Raw genomic sequence first — 21,564 nt, 5'->3', positions numbered from 1 at the left:
GAGACCGGATCGGAGATGCATGCGAACAGATTCGTTATTTTACCAAGCAATCAACTATGCAAAAGCGACACCTCTTGGACCTCACTCAAAAGAAATGCGCGGGTTCATGAGCGGTACGCATCTATTTCAATTTTTAGTTCATGTAAAGGAGTGGCTAGATGCCCGCCACGCCTGATATCTCACTACGCAATAGACTCGTCTGGTATTTCGTGGTCATCCTTTGTCATTGGATCAATAATAACACCTCTAATGACTCTCCAGTCTCCACCGCACACCTCCTAGTACTTGTTGAATGCCCGTCTATGGAATGATTGTGTTTGTACTCGTTGTTCATGAGACATTACGAGCATTGTCTGGAGGAGCCACCATCACACCTTTGAGGCTGACGGATGCTCAGACGCAATGGGGTGAAATATCTTTTGTGTGTCTTTTGTCTTTTGAAATAGCATATCGTAATGTGCAGAAGATATTCAATGACGAAAGGAAGAAACCCTATTCAGTTTAGTGTTATATTTCACGATGAATGCATTGCACAAATACAACTAAACAACAATGCCATGCCACCACGATGTTGTAGTACGATGAATTGTCTGATGAACGCATACGTTTCTCGCAGTCATTCATTCATGACATCATGCACAATCACTCTCTCAGTGTATTTTGGCTCAGAATCATTCACAATGTCGCCGAGGTATCCTATGACTGATCCTGCTCGGCTCGACCCCGGACATCCTTCACACCCATCCAGAGGCCGGTTGGGAGGTCGGCGACCGCACTGGCAGAACGGCCGGGCGGCGATGTCGACTCGGCTCGTCAGCGGCACGTAGGGAGCGGTCCGCCGACGGCTCACGACTCGCCGCTGAACGCCGCAAGAATCGCCGGCACTGAAACGAACGGGCCATCGGTTAGCACACCGGCAGTGATTGGTCAGTCGGCAGCGCTTGCGAGATAGCAGTGTGGCTAGCGAAAAGGGGTTTTATTTGTTTAACACATAGATAACATGAACTACCTGGATTGGACACTCGTTTTTGGCGCCAAAAATAAGAGGCCACTTTGGCCTCTTATTTTTAAAGACGGCCTGTAACACTTTTGAGAGGCTGATATCTCAGCAACCACTGGGCCGATTAGCCTGCGGTCTTTTTTGTTCGGTAGCCCCATCCCTTCTGCCCCATAATTGACTTCTCATGATGCGTCTAGGTGACTGCCGTAGCACGTGCCACGTGAAAAGTCAGGGGTGTTCACTGTTCAGGGTATTTTGCATAAGTAGCGCTTTTGCGAGGCTTATATCTCAGCAACCACTTGACCGATGTACATGCGGTAATTTTTGTAGGGTAGCTTCATTCATTTTACCAAGTATTGGACTGTTCCCGATGCATGTGGGTGACCCCTTATGCACGTGCCACGTGCAATACGAAGAAGTGTCAGTTTTGTAACAATTGCAATATCTCGGTAACTACTCGGCCGATTGCGCTGAAACTTGGCATACAAATACGCACCCACCGGCAATGTATATCCATGTGCCAGAAATGGGGTGCTGCTGCACGTGCGCACGTGCAGGGCAGGGGTCGTTTCCAGATCTCGAGAACGGCTGGACCGATGGCGCTCAAATTTGGTACACGGCTAGGGACCAGTTAGAAGGGTGCCGTGCACAAGTCAGTTGGGACCCATATTGCACGTGCGCACGTGCAGGGTGCCGCTTCCAGATCTCGAGAACGGCTGGACCGATGGCGCTCAAATTTGGTACACGGTTAGGGACCAGTTAGAAGGGTGCCGTGCACAAGGCAGTTGGGACCCATATTGCACGTGCGCACGTGCAGGGTGCCGCTTCCAGATCTCGAGAACGGCTGGACCGATGGCGCTCAAATTTGGTACACGATTAGGGACCAGTTAGAAGGGTGCCGTGCACAAGTCAGTTGGGACCCATATTGCACGTGCGCACGTGCAGGGTGCCGCTTCCAGATCTCGAGAACGGCTGGACCGATGGCGCTCAAATTTGGTACACGGTTAGGGACCAGTTAGAAGGGTGCCGTGCACAAGGCAGTTGGGACCCATATTGCACGTGCGCACGTGCAGGGTGCCGCTTCCAGATCTCGAGAACGGCTGGACCGATGGCGCTCAAATTTGGTACACGGTTAGGGACCAGTTAGTAGGGTGCCGTGCACAAGGCAGTTGGGACCCATATTGCACGTGCGCACGTGCAAGGTGTCGCTTCCACATCTCAAGAACGGCTGGGCCGATTGCACTCATATTTGGCACATCGCTATAGACCGGTTAGTAGGGTGCCGTGCACCGAGAAAGTTGTGGCTCTGCGCGTGCTCACGCGCGCACGTGCACACCCCTCCGTCATATCTCGGGAACGGACTGACCGACTGCAATGAAATTTGGTGTGTGGCTGGATGCTGACCGTGTATGAGTTTTTCTCAGTCGACGAAGGTGAGGTAATGCACGTTCGCACGTGCACATCCCATAGTTCCAGCTAAAAATGGGACACGCCGCCTTCAATAAAAAGCTGGTGTGCGATTGAAGGATAACAAAGTGTCGTGACTGTGTGCCTCAGAAGGGTGTGAATATGCACGTGCCACGTGCACACCTCATAATAACGGCTTAATAACGAGCAGGCCCGATATTGATCGAAGTTGGCTTACGATTAGGGGATAAACCCCCTGAGGTTTTTTCGAAGTGCACGCTAAACGGCTTGTCGTAGCGGGCTGAAATTTTCAATACCCTCTGGGGCAACCTTTGCGCATCTTTTGCCGAAAAAAATTGATCAACCGAAATTGATCAAAAATTGGGAGCAACTACTGGGCCAGTGTACGTCAGTTCATGGAGGGCGAAACGGTCATCCGCGTCAGCAGTCTTATCTGGTGGTCTGGAGTAAAGGTCTCCGAACTACCGACCAGAATGGCACTTTCGCAGAAGACCAGAGCCCAAGGTGACTCAGCAGCCGTACTCAAGCTGAGAGAAGCTGTCGAAGAATCAGAAGACGCTGAACAAGACCAGCCGTCTGATTCAGAAAAGGCAGCACTGGGGCATATCGCCGGATACCTGGCTCGGTCAGCAACAAAAAACGGGCAGTGCAAGGAGTGCTCCGACGTTCTGGTCTCAAGAGAGCATGGCAGCATACCCATTCAAGTGAACAATGAGGACCAGGAGGACAGCATCGTCCAGTCTTTCACGAAGATGTTGGATCGAGGGCGACTCATCGTGCCGTCCTCGCTCGCCATAGAAACCACGATGCTTATCCTTAGAATCTGGAAAGAACTCGTGCGAAAAGAGGCATCAAAAAGACTTCTTTTTGAATGCTTTAGTCCCAGAGAGGCATTTGTCGACGTGGTAAAAGCAGTCACGACACGAAGCTCCATCGTCAGAGATACAAGCTGCCCCAAGGGGCATGGATTCGCCCAAAGCTTGGAACGTATGTCAAGGGCCTTGTTTAACCTGTTTGCAGGCAACATGGTGAGGGACATCAACAGCGCGATCCATGCCAAACGTGGAAACTGTGCAGCGAAGAAAGCAACAGACGATAAGAGGCGTAAGCTATCCGGCATCAAGAAGAGCTAGAGCCTAGAGGTACTAGCGCACACACGAAGAGGCGTGTGCGATCTCGCACATGTTGTCGAGAACTCAACTGAACTGTGGTAGTGCTTTCGTGCCTCGCCCTTTACCTATCCGGGCTAACTCTGGAGATAGCCTACGGACTCCCATGGACTGTGGAAACTGTCATACGGCGCCGTCCCAGTCTGGCCGACCGGGCGTACCGTAGTCCCACATGCGTGAGCGTGAGGAGTGTGGTGACCCACAATTGTGTTAAGTGCTCTTATCTTATGCCGTTGTTTTTTATACATAGGCTTAGTTTGTACAAGACGCTGGCGAAGAGGTTGGCATCGTGGGACTCTCCTCGGTTGGATGGGCATTCTTACTTTTCCTCGGGTTTGGGGTGGTCATCTAAAAAACTCTTGCCTGTTTTGGTCAAGCAGGCCAAAACGACTTTTATTTATGTGTTGTGCACCGTGCTCATACTGCGATGAAATGTGCTTTTCAAAACATGTATGTGGAAACCAGTTATATTTGGTGATTTTCGAAGAAATATAAATAAGGTGTGCATGTGCGCACGTGCATTACTTTACCTTCGTCGACTGAGAAAAATTCATACACGGTCAGCATCATGGTCACACAACAAAAGCAACAAACAGCCACACACCAAATTTCATTGCAATCGGTCAGTCCGTTCCCGAGATATGACGGAGGGGTGTGCACGTGCGCGCGTGAGCACGCGCAGAGCCACAACTTTCTCGGTGCACGGCACCCTACTAACCGGTCTATAGCGATGTGCCAAATATGAGTGCAATCGGTCCAGCCGTTCTCGAGATCTGGAAGCGGCACCCTGCACGTGCGCACGTGCAATATGGGTCCCAACTGCCTTGTGCACGGCACCCTTCTAACTGGTCCCTAACCGTGTACCAAATTTGAGCGCCATCGGTCAAGCCGTTCTCGAGATCTGGAAGCGGCACCCTGCACGTGCGCACGTGCAATATGGGTCCCAACTGACTTGTGCACGGCACCCTTCTAACTGGTCCCTAACCGTGTACCAAATTTGAGCGCCATCGGTCCAGCCGTTCTCGAGATCTGGAAGCGGCACCCTGCACGTGCGCACGTGCAATATGGGTCCCAACTGACTTGTGCACGGCACCCTTCTAACTGGTCCCTAATCGTGTACCAAATTTGAGCGCCATCGGTCCAGCCGTTCTCGAGATCTGGAAGCGGCACCCTGCACGTGCGCACGTGCAATATGGGTCCCAACTGCCTTGTGCACGGCACCCTTCTAACTGGTCCCTAACCGTGTACCAAATTTGAGCGCCATCGGTCCAGCCGTTCTCGAGATCTGGAAGCGGCACCCTGCACGTGCGCACGTGCAATATGGGTCCCAACTGACTTGTGCACGGCACCCTTCTAACTGGTCCCTAGCCGTGTACCAAATTTGAGCGCCATCGGTCCAGCCGTTCTCGAGATCTGGAAACGACCCCTGCCCTGCACGTGCGCACGTGCAGCAGCACCCCATTTCTGGCACATGGATATACATTGCCGGTGGGTGCGTATTTGTATGCCAAGTTTCAGCGCAATCGGCCGAGTAGTTACCGAGATATTGCAATTGTTACAAAACTGACACTTCTTCGTATTGCACGTGGCACGTGCATAAGGGGTCACCCACATGCATCGGGAACAGTCCAATACTTGGTAAAATGAATGAAGCTACCCTACAAAAATTACCGCATGTACATCGGTCAAGTGGTTGCTGAGATATAAGCCTCGCAAAAGCGCTACTTATGCAAAATACCCTGAACAGTGAACACCCCTGACTTTTCACGTGGCACGTGCTACGGCAGTCACCTAGACGCATCATGAGAAGTCAATTATGGGGCAGAAGGGATAGGGCTACCGAACAAAAAAGACCGCAGTCTAATCGGCCCAGTGGTTGCTGAGATATCAGCTTCTCAAAAGTGTTACAGGCCGTCTTTAAAAATAAGAGGCCAAAGTGGCCTCTTATTTTTGGCGCCAAAAACGAGTGTCCAATCCAGGTAGTTCATGTTATCTATGTTTAACATTATTTGAGCATATTACATTGAAGCACGTGCAAGTCAAGAGGACTCTATACGTGAAACCATAAGCACTTAAAATTGGTCGAACCAATATGGTTAGGTAATTGTTGATACACACTACACAGGTTCAATAAAATAAACGTTCAAAACATGCAGTCAGAACATCATATTAAAAAACAATAAAACACATCCCCTAAAAATAAAAAAAAATATTTGGGACGGAAAAAGGCTAAAAACGAAGACAAGCCTACAGCCAAACAAGAAAAAGAAACGACGTGAAAACTTATGTGCCGTGCATTGCCCGGGAAAAACACATAAACCTATGAAAGCAAGCACAAAGATCCCCATTCACCAGCGATTATTTTGCGACAAAACTGTTCTTATTGAGGAAGATATTACTTATTAGTCAGGTCTAGCTCAAGTCAGACACCACAAGGCCAGAAGGGCTTGATCATGGGCCCAGTCCGGTATTGTGATGTCAAGTTTAAACTTGGCTTCAAATTTGGCCAATCACGTATGTCACTTGAAAACGACAAAACCCTAACCTCTCAGCCTGAGTTATGTTTAAAGCCACGACGCCTACATCAGCGAGGCTACTTAACGGCAAAATAAATATGCCGGCGGGATACCCTGGGCGGGATTGTTCATTTCCGCCTTTGACGGCTCTGCCGGCGACTCTGCCACGTCGAGTCATTCTTCATCACTCCGGAATACCGAGGATATAATCGGATGACGCGCCCAATCAATTCATAACCCTTGACGCTAAGTCGTGCCCAATTTGCCTGGGCCATATATCAGCGCGAGCGCACATTCACGGGACCGTCCCCCTATCGCAACCCGGACGAGGTGACGCCACAAAACAGCTCTGAATAAACCGGCTGAACGATGGAGCTTTGCAGTACTACCCCACATCTGCCTGGTAACTGTTAACTTAGTAAGGCGCTGCGGTCGGCTATACGATGCTTCGAGAAAGATGACCCACCAAATGAAACTCATGTATCAACTGTGGCCTAAGCTTGAGGCGGCTCAAAGTGTCATTCACTTAGACTCAATTGAAGGATTAAGGCGCCACGGCCTGCCAATGAGAATACGCTTCACTGGCAGCCTCAGAACGACCCAACAGGATCCAATCTGTCTGATATAGTACAAACATGGAGCGCCGGCCGCACACCCTCCACTGAATACGACAGGCTCTGTCCGCGCTCCCAGCCGTCACATCCCAACGGGACGGCTTTGATCGCCCGAGGTCCCGGTGACGACAGGGCCGGCCCCGGGGGACGCCTCGACTCCCCCCCCCCCCCTCTCCTGTTGACTCCCCTCGCTGATGACGTCAGTCGAGCCGGCCGCCGACGGGCGCGTGCGTGACCGTCGTGCCGAGCGGCGCCTGTCCACTTATTGTCGGCGCCGGCGGCGTCACCGGCGGCAGATGCATTCGAACGAGCCGGCCAGAAATACGGCGGGCCGCACAGGCCGCGACCGAGCGACTGCAAACAATATGTCTCGGCGGCTCTCGATCTGTGCAGGAGCGGCCAGCGACACCGGCTGGCCCGACGGCCAAAAACCCATCGGTCCGGGGCCCGAGTCTGATCTATGGGACAGTCGACGGCGGCGTCTGATTAGACCATTGGATGGAATGTCGGGGTGAAGCCGACAAGAATTTGGGTTTTATGACAGTGATCAATAAAAAGTCAGACGAAGTTGAAAGGATGCAAACTGAGGCTGCGAATATACAAAAGAATGGAAACATGTTTGCAGCATGGTTTTGACGTAGTCTTACACAGAAGAGCCACCAAAATATACCATATTATGAAGCTGCCATCAATATCATGATTCCCGAACACGTAGCAAAAATGTAACGCAAAACTTGAATGATTGAATTGTTGGATACGAAAATATTTTACATCACACGCTATGCGGTACTCAGCGTAGAGCGTCCACCCTTTGGCGTTCATGAGTCATGTCTAACAATGAGTCTAACAATGAGTCATGCTTAAGTCTGACAGTGTATGCCATGAGGTAGATTCAACGAAGCTTTCTGCCAAATGTTAAAGAAAATATAGGTACCACTTTCCTCAAATACGTTTTTTTTTTGCTTTAGTTGTATGATTTATGCCTAAAATGACAGAAATAAGGTTTACAAAATATATTTTTCATATGATTCCATGTAGCAAAAACTATTTTCCATCTTTCATACACAACAGAGCGTGCGAAAACACCGCACAATGTTCTAAAATTGGATTTCAAATGGGTGTGCCAACGAAGAAAAATCCGAAGACAAAATGGTATACCTTTAGTCTTTCCGCAAAACTGCATAATACCATTTTTTTTTTTTACCTCAAAATTTGTCAGAACCTTCACAGGATCTGAAATGAAATGATGTAGAGTAGATGCATCAACTGCCAAGTCATGTGTAACCTGGCAGAGCTGGCTGTTCAATCAAACGTTCGACATATTTCTTTAACAAAGATGAAATAAAGCCACTTGTCATATTTTAGGATGAAAATATTTTCCCCATCATGTGCGATTATTCACCTAAAATTCTGAAACATAGACACCGCATGTTTGTTGTTTTGTTGGGTTAGGCCCTTTCGGTCCAATGAGACCATTTCAGAGCCGGGAGGATAATAGGATATAGGGGGAGACATTGGTCTGGGCAGGCACCCTAGTGAGTCACCGGGGCTGAGCCCGTCCAGAGGACAGGCCACCCAGCCCCAAGGTACTCACTCATCACTGCACCCGGCTACGGGTTGCGCTCCCTCGGGAGCAGCGGTGCCGCTCCAAGGGAGCAGCCCGCATGAGATAATTGCCTGTCCAGCCCGGAGGGGGGGGGGGTTGCGGCGTGGAGGAGAAGGATTTCAGAATCTTGAGGATAGAAGCACGGAACGGTGATGGACACCGCATGAGTCAGGGTTACATTAACTTTGATGAAGCATGCATGCGACATGACGTTTCGGTAACTTTTTTTCAGCTAAACGGCTACATGGCACCGGGAGCCGACACTGACACCGGGATACGATGGCAGTTCGGGCATTGTACCGATTGACTGGGCTAGGCATATAGCTTATGAGGAAAAGAAGCACTCAGACTGATCCAGGGCCCTGTTCGCCCGCTGCTGGTAAAAAAAGGTTTCCTAACAGCCCACTAGCTTACTGTGTTGCAGGGATAAAGGACCAATGAAAGTTGACCAACGAAAGGCTGAGAAACGCACGCAGGCGGTCTGAAGTACGCTGACGTAGGCTGCTGACGCCAGCATGCAGGCCTTACTACGGGCAATCATATGCGTGTTGTAAATGTATCATTCACATAACACGTAACTTACAGTGATGACGTCATGTAACCGTGATGTAAATTGACCGCCAACGTCATAAATCTGCTGCTAAATAAACAAGGGGTGAACAGGGCCCTGATTGTGAAAAATAGCAAAGTGCTGACAACTGAAGCCTCCATCTCCGCGTTCAAACTGAGCACGGTATGAGCAGAGCTAGAGGCGGGAGCGTCTTTAGGTTTGTTAAAAAGCAAAAAATATATATTAACCCGCGCACCGACGGGGGGCGGATATCCGCCCCCCCCCCTAAGGTTTTTCGCGGATAGCGGGAAAACCGCGGCGCGTAGCGCCGCGAAATTTTGTATGACTATTCTCTCATCAATTTTGCACATGGTGTGCAAGTTTGAACCTCCTAACTTTCAAGGTCAGGTCACCAGGTCACTTTGAATGACCCAACCTCAAGTCACTTTTTTGCAACTTTGTCACCGTGCCAGAGCTACAGTAGATGTCGGAGGCCTTTGAAAGTCCCAGGATGTTATTAGGTCATTAGTAGCTACAATTTCTATATCTCGGAATTTTGATGTCGGTGGCCTAAGGTCAGGTCAATTTCGCGACCTCCCCATTATCAGTCAATGGGGGAAAAATCAACTCCCTGTTTTTACCACTAAAACGGGTCGGAATGGCCCCATATATCATACATGACTTCATATACGATCAACCTTCACTACCTTGAGGTCTGTTTTGCTGTTGGGCAGCTGTAAGGTCATGTGACGTCATCAAAGGTCACCAGCGGTTTTTTGCCAATAACTCCGTACAGGAACAAGATACAGCCGCGCGGATGGTCTCATTGTGTTCAGCTCGTCAAGTCGCATCGAATGATATACATGATGACCTCGAGGTCACGTGACCTGAGGTCAACCTTTGAACTTGAACCTTTCGAGGTCAACATATAGGTATATATATATATATATATATATATATATATATATATATATATATATATATATATATATATATATATATATATATATATATATATATATATATATATATATATATATATATATATATATATATATATATATATATATATATATATATATATATATATATATATATATATATATATATATATATATATATATATATATATATATATATATATATATATATATATATATATATATATATATATATATATATATATATATATATATATATATATATATATATATATATATATATATATATATATATATATATATATATATATATATATATATCATTCGATGCGGATTGACGAGAGGATCACGATGATGCCCTTAGTTTGTTCCTATCTTGACTAATTCGAAAGTTATTCGAGAAAAACTTTCTCCATATCTAGCGCCGCCATTTTGACTTTTTCGACCCCTGTGACGTCATCTTTGACCTGACCTGAAAATGACCTTAGTAAAAATTGTAGACCTTGTTCGTGCGTATCCGATGCCGTTTACCGCTTGTCGCTATCTTGCTTCGTTCTCGAGATCTCAGGGGGGGGCGGTCATCCGCCCCCCCTCCCGTCGGTGCGAAGTTGGCGCAGACCCCCGTCGGTGCGCGGGTTAACCCTCGCACGACCAGGCCATTTCTCATAACACGAACGACCAGGGGGGGGGTTGTTACGACCCCCCCCCCCCTGGCGTTTCGAAACGGAAGGTCGTAGAGCTTAGCGGCAAAAACCAACGGCTTGCTCTCAACGAGATCTCGCGATTGGTGGTATATTTTTTGGTCCTAGGTCAACATTTGACCTACTTATGACCGGTCAAAGGTCAAATTTTCCGAAAAAAAATCAAACTTTTTCAACTTTCCGAGGCGATTGCGGCAAAACGGTGGGAGATATCGACTTGAAACCTTCACTATCGTGTTCCTTGATCAATTCTCTATCGTTTGGTATGTATTTCGTTTCCCTAGCTCTAAAAATGGCGCGTTGGGAGCGCCGGAAGTCGGCAAGGTCACAGTCGGCGGCAGAAATTCGAAAAATCACAATTTAAATTTTTGAAATCTGATTGTATTTTTGGATTTGGGAGGTCCATTTGCTCCCTATAGAAGCTAATATTGCTACATATTCCCATTGAGGTGACAAGAATTAGCAAAATAGTGGTTCGGGCGCTTTTCAAAAATAGTACCGGACGCTGTTCCTCTTGTGACGTCATAGCTCCGTGACCTGACCTGACCCGGTCAATTTTCTTGCACCACACGATAGCCAATGCTTGCCCCAACATGCATGGGAAGTTTCATCATGATCCATCAAACAATGTGGGTATCACCGGCAGAAAACCTAGGGATTCGGCGCACACGTTTGGTAACTGTCGGCCGGAGGCTGTACCTCTTATGACGTCATAACTCCGTGACCTGACATGACCCGATCATTTTTTTTTTCGGCAAAAGATGCGCAAAGGTTGCCCCAGAGGGTATTGAAAATTTCAGCCCGCTACGACAAGCCGTTTAGCGTGCACTTCGAAAAAAACCTCAGGGGGGGGGTTGATACAACCCCCCCCCCCCCTAGGCGTTCTAGGGTTAAGTGATCGTAACCGAAATAATACCCGAACAAGAAAAGTGACAAAAATGAAACACTAAGAACGAAAGTTAGATTCCACTCAGGTTGAGATTTAAAAATAGAATACAGAACGCGCTCAATTAAAAAAAAAAATGCCTGGTGTGCAGCTCAAACCATTCAAACCGAATTGTGTCAGGGCCGAAGGCTCACCGCATATGCATGGTGCTCCGCTCGTTTGTTTTCATGCATAATATTCCCCAACCAACAGATATTTCAAGCATTTCCCAAACTGAGAACTGGAAGAGCTACACAACAGCACCCACCACCACCGCAAGGACTTCGTGATGATGCTCCAAAACACACAATGTCTCATAAACATCATGCAAGCGACATGCAGCGCATCAACCCATATTCTCGACATCAAAAGAGGCTCCAAAGTGCCTCCAGCGGTCAGCCGCGATCTCAGCTGACATGAACCAAACGCAGGAAATGAGCCCACCGGTGGTCGCTACTCACTGGCTCTGATGACGCCGCACAGCACGAAAAATGTGGCCGTATTGGCGATTACAGAGTCGCGCGCCAGTTTCGTCTCGTCGACCTGACCGGCGGCGGCGCGCTCAGAAGCATTCTGCAGACGAATCATGGCGCCACCTGGAGCAGAGAGGGCGCCACGATCAGCGGAGAGGGCGCCACTGTCCGAGGAGGGACGCGGAGAGAGAGAGAGAGAGAGAGAGAGAGAGAGAGAGAGAGAGAGAGAGAGAGAGAGAGAGAGAGAGAGAGAGAGAGAGAGAGAGAGAGAGAGAGAGAGAGAGAGAGAGAGAGAGAGAGAGAGAGAGAGAGAGAGAGAGAGAGAGAGAGAGAGAGAGAGAGAGAGAGAGAGAGAGAGAGAGAGAGAGAGAGAGAGAGAGAGAGAGAGAGAGAGAGAGAGAGAGAGAGAGAGAGAGAGAGAGAGAGAGAGAGAGAGAGAGAGAGAGAGAGAGAGAGAGAGAGAGAGAGAGAGAGAGAGAGAGAGAGAGAGAGAGAGAGAGAGAGAGAGAGAGAGAGAGAGAGAGACAATTTATTGGATCTATGTACACAAATTTAAAGATAACATACACGATTGGCGTAAAAGCGCCCGAGGCGCTTAATACGAGACGCCGTTCGAGAAAAAGTTTTGTATAGCATCTAAAACACTCTTGTGTCCTCACACACATCACTACTCACACACAACACGTTTGCACATGTTCCTCAGTAAATGTTCAAACGTGAATGCGCGCCACTTTTACTCTGCACCACTTATAAAAGCATCGATATATGAAACGCACCACACTGAATTAACGACGATAACTAACCTCTACGACTCCTACTACTTCTACTACTACTAATTGCAAGCACAATACAGTGTTCATAGTATAATGTACCTACATACAATGGACATTACACATTGTTACATATTACTATATGTTACATTCGCAAAAGTGGCCGACCCTAAACCTGTAGCCGAAGCGCCTGTCCCCCTGCCCCTCGGCCAGGGCCGGGCCCGGCACAGAGCTGATAACATGACAAATTCAACATATGACTGTCACGTTAGTATGATACAGTTGATGCACTTTACATAGCGCGATGTATGTGCACTTCCAATACTTTCAATAGGCAGCTTTGTCACCATGGTTCCTTTTGGTTCACAGGTGAATAAATGGTCAATCACCTCTAAAAATCGTAGCTTACACTCACATCCTCATCAGTTTCCGCACAATACATCCACCAGATGGTCAGCCAACATGGAAAATGTGGTGCACAGCTCCTAAAAGTAGGCACCTAAGTGAAAAATTGATGACTAATGGCTGGCAAATAAAAAAAATCCCAGTTACATCACATTCTAGATCTAGAGCTAATATTTTCCACTAAAAATTTACATGTATGCACATTTATACAAATGATACAAATTAACAATATCATTTGCTGTGCAGCTTTATGTTTTAACCCAAGCTTTAACAATAAAAATTGCTTGCTTTCTTTCTGCGCAAGGAAAACTTCGAAATTTCATCAATTCTGAGTGACCCTTACCTACCCGTGCTATGAATACCACTTGGCAGCACTGGCCATAGTTACTGGCAATAATAGTCAATATGGAATGCATTCTTTTTATTTACATTCAGTTAATCCCGCCGAATAAGTTTAATGAGGTAAATTATTATGAATGTTGCCTGAATGAATAAATCAATGAATGTTGAAAAATATTAATATTGCTGGCTTGATCACAATGTAGTGATTACACATTCACAACATTTGGTAAGATTGGGCTATGGAGGTGCATGTGCCTGAAATTAAAACGCGCCCATTTCAGTTTTGATTTAAATCTGCCAGTGATTCACCAGTGATTCACCAGTCTTCTCTTTTTACCTTGACCTGAGACCCTTGCTTACCCTTGCCCTGACCCATGAAAAAAGAACAAGGGTCAGGGTGTATGAAATCAGTGACCCATTTATCAAAAACCCAAGGCTATATAAACCAAAAACCACCCCAATTCAAATTTGCAACTTACCTCAACAGCTTACGGCGGTATATAGGGCCTTGCTTATGGCTTTGTTATGATAGGAAAGGATGGAACTTGGAAGCGGAAAATAATAATAATAAGCCCTCCTTGCAACTCCTATGTTGAAATCAAGACGGTTGAAAGCACGTTGTGGCACGATGTAATTTTTCTGCGTCAGAACTGTAGCCATATTTCGCTCATTTGAGCTTATGACGCATTCGAATTAAAACAATTATGTGAGGAATTTCAACTACATAAGAATTTTCATTAAAATACGAACATTACTTTATTTTATTTTTAAAAACCTTTCTTATTTAAACAGGCAAAACACCTATGTGAAACGTCAGATGAAATGGCTAATACGTCATTAGATTTAATTTCAAAGAAACTTCTCATGATAATGAAATCCTCGATGTCTGAAACCTTGACTTGAATTTGGTTTATCTTTATGCAAGGTTTATGTTGAGAACACAGTTGAGAAGTTTTGTTTTGGTTTATAAATCCAACAGAAAAGTTATCTAGCTAATTAATTTGGGCCTAAGGCCGCTAAGGCCATATTAAGCCTTGATGGCCTATATATTAATATATATAGATGGCCTTGATATTAAGACTTTGGGGATCATATTGGTATTTCCATGTCCCGGTTTAGATATTTGTTAATTCCTATAATATAGAAATCATTTTATAGAGAAACTCGTGTGTCAGTTTAGTAAGATAAGTGTGCCATACAGTTTGAGTTAACCAAAATCCAAACCTGACCTGACCTTACCTACAATGTATGACCTAAAACCTTAAACTCAACAGACAACCTAACCTACTGGCTAGGTATCCCCTCTCGGGCCTCTCTTTGGTTGCAAAAAACAAGTTGAAGTTGAAGTATGATGCCTGCTTGCCTTAATACCACCAGACTTTGTACCTTGACCTTTTATGGATTTGATTTGCACTTCGGAGTTCAGCTTCACTACAATAAAATGATATTTTAAGTTTTTATATTAATTTTGTGTTCATTGTGTACTAATATACCCTAGTATTCAGTAGTTGTGATTTCACAGTCTTCAATGAATGACATCACCTTCCCGGAATGATTTATCAACATTATTTCTGCAGGTGTTGTGTCATGGCTCTGGTGCTTTCTTTGGTGGTGGTGGGAGCCACGATTCTGCCGACTTCCAGCAGCATATATGAGACAGACTGTGCGGCAACACTGCAAATGGGGCAGTATTTATGTCTAGACCTCAATATTGACCCCAAGACACAACAGCCAGCAGGATGCACCCCTGAAGGAAAGGCATTAGGTATGATCAAATAGCCTGGTAGGTACCAATTTAAATTTAATACCCTGGAGGAAAACATCAGATCAATATGGTTGGGGCGTACAGTTACACTATTTCCTACTGAGTTTCCACAGAAAAGATAAATGATTAAAGCCTATAAGTCACATCATGTGGACCTGTTTATTGTAGATTTGATGTGTTCCAATGCACCTGCCTATTGTTTTATTACATTTACAGATTGAGTTTGTATGGATGGTAATTCATGAGTATTTCTATCTTCTAACTGCTTTCAGATGTTAACTATTTTCCATTTTTTCAGTAAACTGTACTGTTGCTCCAGGAATAATATGCAAGGAATCAGGAAATAATACATTTGAGAAGCACATTCCCTGCAAATACACGTAAGTCTGAATGAATGCCAATGGTAGTTGGCAAGTGATTTTGACTTTTCGATGATCATTTCCCTCCAAATGAAGTGCTGTTTGCAATTTATTACCGTTTTTATGCCAATTACCGATAAAATTCATTGTAATGCCTCGTCTCGTCTGCTCATCGCTTCCAATCTCCGATACCAAGGCCCTATATTCCGATACCTTTTCTTGTGTGTAAGTATGGAAAGCTTTAGTTCATAAAATCAACGCCAGGTATCGCTGCCGGTGCCTCAGTCCTTTCCACGGCACACACTGTTCAAGTAGTTCGAATTTTTTAGTTGCAATTACCGCAAAAAAAATCAACGAAATAGATTTAGGTAGTTGTGATGAGATTTTCAGGATGGCGGCATTCATTCACAGTGACACCATTTCATTCATCGGATGCTGCTCGCTCTCACATTTCCAGGCATCCTTATAACGAGCTCGCCGCCTCCACGGGCGCTAGTGCCGCAATATTGACCGACCTCCCCCACCGATCGGCAGCAACGGCTACTCGTTCGAGACGTCCCTGCTGCTGTCGGTGTTTCTCGGCTTTCTGGGCGCCGACCGTTTCTACCTGGGCTACCCGGGCCTGGGTCTGTTCAAGTTCTGCACTCTCGGCTTTCTGTTCGTCGGTCAGCTAGTGGACATTGTCCTGATTGCGACGCAGGTGGTGAAGCCGGCTGACGGCTCCGACTACATCATCAGCTACTACGGAGCGGGCCTGGAGATTCGGACCATGGATAACATGACGTACAGGGTGGTGCAGCCAGACTGGTAGCGGCGGAGAGCGGAGGGCGATTACAGGTGCGGGGGAGCCGATAGTGGCATGAGATCAGGCATGGGTGGATCCAGACAGGTGGCAACGGACCCTACATAAGGCATACTCTACGAAAAGGTCCTCCAAAATGTAATAACTCCACGAGTTTCATTTTTCTGCGCGTTGCTGTGCAATTCAAAGGAAGCATTTTTGATGTGGTTTGATATATTTGTTTGTGTGCGAGGAAGATGGTTTTTCTCATGCCTTTCGGACGCTGTGGGATCGGTGCCCATTAGGGTGTGTCATCAGTAACAGAACCAAATGCCGTAAAGAAATTCCTTGGCACTGAGACCTGCAAACACACGGCATAGCAACCGTTTTTGCAAAAAATTAAAAATCGTGCGGCGCCAGCCGTTCAAAGTTTTGGCGCCCGGCGTTGCAGTCTCCAATGCTGAGCGTCAGCCAGCACTGCGAGTAACACCAAGTATTGCAGCAGGTAATAATGCAAAATAACTACCGCTGAAAATGATGCTTTTGAGCGCTTCTAAGGCTGATTGTTGCAAAAAGCATGTCATTAGAGTGTCCAATTACTGTTTTTATTGTGCTCAATGAATTAAATCGAGCATTGTTACTGAAACTAAAGAAAAAACTGCCCGATTTTGAGAAGCGGGCGGGGTGGAACTGGAGGCGGAGACGGGAAGTGACTCAGATTCGTCTTCTGAAAACACCGACTCCGTGGCATCCTCTGGGCGGTGCTTCTTCTTCTTCTTCTTCTTCAGCATGTCATCTCGTGTGACCCGGCCCGTCTCCACCAGGATGTCCCGGATGAGTCCAGCCTCGGTGGAAAGGATCTCCCTCAGCGTCGGCAAAGGGCCCCACGGGCGGGTCCGTGGCCCCTGGTAGGCGGGGTAGTCGAACAACAGGTGTTTGGCCGAGTCCGGTTCGTCGCAACGGACTTTCTGTATTGTATTGTATTACCTTCATGGACAATCCACGCGGGGCGTGGCGATTACAGTCCAGAGTCTGAGTCGGGCACAAACAAAAACATGCGGGGACAAGAAACACAGGCATACAGATTCAATCGCTGGACATTCGCTCTCTCTATATACAAACGGACGATTCAAGACAGCACACCGCATACGGATGTCGCACCTCCTTCCCCTGACACGGGTCATCGTCGGGCGGTCGCCATCGCCGGACAGACTGCAGCCTTGGCCGCACGGGCGAATGGGGCGGGGCGCTGTTCGATGACACCGGGAGGCAGACTGTTTAGTAGCGCCGCGGCCCGGTAGCCGAATCGTCGCTTGCCAGTCTCGAGCCGCGAGCGTGGAAGGTGGAAAAGGTGGTCCTGCCGGGTGGACCTCTCTCGCGCGTCACTGTTATTCGTGAAGATGGCAGCTAGTGCTTCGGGCTCGCCGTTGCTTATTATTTTCTGCGCAGTTACCATGGTTTTAACATCGGCCATAGCTTTCGGAGGCATCCATCCGAGTGAATCGCGGAGGCCAGAGACGTGATCGAATTTCCGGCGGCCGAATATGACCCGTGCTGCAAAGTTTAGAATTTTTTGAAGTCGGTCGAAGTTTTTCTGGGAACCATTTCCATATACAGTGAGGCAGTACTGGACGCGCGAGATGACGAGTGCAGTCACGATCGTTTTGAGGATACCGTCTGGGAGGCAGTGTCGTGCGTGGGAGAGGCCGATCAGTACGCCCATGCAGCGACGGCTCAGCTCGGCCACGTGTGCTTCCCAGGTGAGTGCGCCGTCGAATACAACACCCAGGTTTCCCACCTGCGCGCACGGCAGGAGCTCAGCGTCACGGAAAGAGATTTTGAAGCGAGGCAGGTTACGTAGGTTTTGTCGGCTACCGAATACCATCAGTTGAGTTTTAGAAGCGTTGACTTTCAGGGCGTGTGCGCAGAACCATGCGTTAAGTGACTCTAGCGATGCCTCCATGCGCGAGATGAGACTCCTGATGTCGTTGCGTGGGCCGCTCACCAATATCTGGGTGTCGTCTGCGTACTGATAAGCGGTGGCGTCTCCGGCAAATAGTGAGAGGTCGTTGGAGAATATAGTGAAGAGGAGGGGACCCAAAGCCGAACCCTGGAAAACTCCTACGGTGTTTGGGAGCGGTCGAGAGGTTATCTTACGGCCGGTTTTGTCTTTCAGGGATACACTCTGCGTGTGTCCCTGAAGATAAGCGGAAAACCAGGAGGTCTCAATACCGTAGATTTGGAGCTTTTTGACAAGGAGTTCATGGTCAATGACGTCAAAACATTTGCTAAGGTCTATGAGGCATAGCATTGAGATCTCACCCCTATCGGTGGCGGCAAGGATGCTATCTGTGACTGACAGCAGTGCAGTCTCAGTGGAGTGTCGGGGGCGGAATCCGTGTTGGGTAGACGAAAGAAGGTGGTTATGGGTGAGATAGTGATAGAGCTGCTGATGGATTACACGCTCGATGATTTTCATGATTACGGGAACTAGGGAGATCGGTCTGAAATTGCTGGGGTCAGATGGGTTGCCCGACTTGAAGATCGGTTGAACGATAGAGTGTTTCCAGGGGTCAGGAATGTCGGAACGGGTGATTGAGACGTTAATGATGTGTAAAATGATGTCGCCAATAGTTTGGAAGCATACTTTTAACATGCGGATGCATATACCGTCAGTGCCACGCGCGGCAGAGTTTCGCATGCTGAACACTGTGAGTCCGAGTTCCCCGAGAGTGATGGCCCTCGGCCTAAAGCTGCATGCGCCGACACGGGGTAGACGTACATTTAGATCAGTATCGTTGTTTTGGGTACTCAGTTCGGTGGCAATGCGGGGCCCGACAGAGACGAAGAAGGAGTTCAGATCGTCGGGAGATAGATCGGGCTGAATATTTGGACCATCTTTCTTTCCAGCGATCACTGATTTGATGCTTTGCCAGACTTTGTTTACCCCACGCTCGCTGATCTCGTTTTGGAGGACGTGACGGCGGTCTCGGCGTAAGGCGGCACGGACGGAGCGGTTAAGAGCCTTATACTCGGGAGACTCGCGGCCTAGCCGACGTAACGCGGAGCGACGCCTGGACATAATGTCGCGGGTGGCGGCAGATACAGGGGGCGCTGTAGGATTTCTTATCAGCACATTTTTGAGGGGGGCATGGTCGTATTCTCGTCAGACTCGGCCGGACCGAGTCGGAATCGCGTGTCTCCGGTGAGTGGGGAGCAGCTCACGCGGAGCTGTGCCACTGTGATCGACGCTCGGCGGTCCAGTTCTTTCTCCGTGGCCCAGAGCGCCACATCGTCCGCATTCGCAGATGTGTACCTCCAGTTCCCGAGCCGCAGTTATAGCCGGTCATACGAGCCTGCAGGGTTAGCGTCCGATGGCTGCGCTGGTCCTTCAGGAAGACAGCCTCCTGCTGAGTGACTCAGTGGGCGATGAGACTTGTGCACCTGCTCTGAGAGTTGCATTTGCATTTGGCGATATCCAGGAGTTGTTGAATTATGCAGTGGCGGCGCTTTGTTCCTTCCTGTGTCTCTGGTGTTTTGTTCAGAAGTCTGTAGGGCTGTCTGTAGGGCTTATAGCAGTCCCTTTTGATCACTTTCGTCGTGTGTTTTACATAGATCGCGAAGAGGGATTCCTTCATTAGTTCAGAGTTGCCTTGTCCTTTTTTTCGCCACGGCCCTAAATGCACTATTTGTTGGATTTCTTCTTTGAGCACTCAGCCACCTGACATAACTGAAGGCCTCTGCTTTAGTCAGCAGTCGCTGTTGGGACAAAAGTGCCGGCTGTCCTATCACGAAATGTTTTGTACGCGGCCGTGTCACTTTCGGCAGGGCCCTATGCTATCCGGATCATAATTCACGAGGCGAAAAAAACGTAGCTGATTAGGAAATGTCCATACGACAATTATAGCACGACACAGGGAACCAGCAAAGCGCCGCCACTGCATAATTCAACAACTCCTGGATATCGCCAAATGCAAATGCAACTCTCAGAGCAGGTGCAAAAGTCTCATCGCCCACAGTCACTCAGGAGGAGGCTGTCTTCCTGAAGGACCAGCGCAGCCATCGGACGCTAACCCTGCAGGCTCGTATGACCGGCTATAACTGCGGCTCGGGAACTGGAGGTACACATCTGCGAATGCGGACGATGTGGCGCTCTGGGCCACGGAGAGAACTGGACCGCCGAGCGTCGATCACAGTGGCACAGCTCCGCGTGAGCTGCTCCCCACTCACCGGAGACACCCGATTCCGACTTGGTCCGGCCGAGTCTGACGAGAAAGTCCGTTGCGACGAACCGGACTCGGCCAAACACCTGTTGGTCGACTACCCCGCCTACCAGGGGCCACGGACCCGCCCGTGGGGCCCTTTGCCGACGCTGAGGGAGATCCTTTCCACCGAGGCTGGACTCATCCGGGACTTCCTGGTGGAGACGGGCCAGGTCACACGAGATGACATGCTGAAGAAGAAGAAGAAGAAGAAGCACCGCCCAGAGGATGCCACGGAGTCGGTGTTTTCAGAAGACAAATCTGAGTCACTTGCCGTCTCCGCCTCCACCCCGCCCGCTTCTCAAAATCGGGCAGCTTCTTCTTTAGTTTCAGAAGCCATGCTTGATTTAATTCATTGAGCACAATAAAAAGAATAATTGGACACTCTAAGGACATGCTTTTTTGCAACAATCAGCCTTAGAAGCGCACAAAAGCATCATTTTCAGCGGTAGTTATTTTGCATTATTACCTCCTACAATACTTGGTGTTACTCGCAGTGCTGGGTGACGCTCAGCATTGGAGACTGCAACGCCGGGCGCCAAAACTTTGAACGGCTGGCGCCGCACGAATTTTAATTTTGGTGGACTCGGATATGGATGAAAATTCATTATTGATCAATGTGCCAAGGAAAAACCTTACGGCGTTTGATTCTGCGAGAATCACCCCCTCGATGACACACCCTAGTGCCCATGATGCTCCTTGATCCACCAGTGACTGCGGTTGATCGTGTTTTGACTCGTACAGATAGGCTATTGTACGATTTCAAGACTCTACACCACGAAATGATGTGGGCTTGATTGATCTGTGATATATCTTTTCATGTGCGATAACTGGTTTGTGTGTGACCAAAATTGTCGGATTTTTCATCTCACTCATTCATCACTCATCAGTGTGTTAAATGTTAAACATGAATGTCGTGTATAACGTAAATAATGAATACATAGGTACATCACGATA

At 47.9% G+C, this 21,564-nt stretch overlaps 2 protein-coding genes across 9 annotated transcripts in view; one reads left to right on the top strand and one right to left on the bottom strand.

Annotated features, from left to right (window-relative positions):
* The window catches only part of LOC122392087 (glutamate [NMDA] receptor subunit 1-like), a 99,792-nt gene extending 85,732 nt beyond the window's left edge, over positions 1-14,060 (bottom strand). For 6 of the 7 annotated variants that reach the window (XM_043386594.1, XM_043386590.1, XM_043386592.1 and 3 more), the window contains exons 1-2: positions 13,920-14,060; positions 11,912-12,046 (exon numbers count right to left, since the gene is read on the bottom strand). The gene's annotated coding sequence lies outside the window, so the exon portion shown is untranslated. Of the gene's footprint in view, positions 1-495; positions 885-11,911; positions 12,047-13,919 lie in introns of those variants that run through there. The other variant, XR_006258453.1, reaches the window with a different exon arrangement.
* Positions 14,061-14,584: 524 nt separating this feature from the next.
* On the top strand, positions 14,585-21,564 carry LOC122392086 (TM2 domain-containing protein CG10795-like). Of its 2 annotated transcripts, none has more exons than XR_006258452.1 (4): positions 14,585-15,205; positions 15,504-15,585; positions 16,099-16,639; positions 21,291-21,564. XR_006258452.1 is itself a non-coding variant. In XM_043386589.1 (4 exons), exons 1-3 carry the CDS (start codon positions 14,992-14,994, stop codon positions 16,373-16,375), a joined length of 573 nt encoding a protein of 190 aa, XP_043242524.1. In that variant the 5' UTR covers positions 14,609-14,991; the 3' UTR covers positions 16,376-16,401; positions 21,319-21,564. The 2 variants fall into 2 exon arrangements, 1 of the variants encoding a protein (XP_043242524.1); XM_043386589.1 differs by having other exon boundaries at positions 14,609-15,205; positions 16,099-16,401; positions 21,319-21,564.

The sequence above is a fragment of the Amphibalanus amphitrite genome, unplaced genomic scaffold, assembly GCF_019059575.1.
Source record: "Amphibalanus amphitrite isolate SeventyFive unplaced genomic scaffold, NRLGWU_Aamphi_draft 000468F_arrow, whole genome shotgun sequence".
NCBI classification, from domain to species: Eukaryota; Metazoa; Arthropoda; class Thecostraca; order Balanomorpha; family Balanidae; genus Amphibalanus; species Amphibalanus amphitrite.
This window is presented reverse-complemented; position numbering and strand designations above follow the sequence as displayed.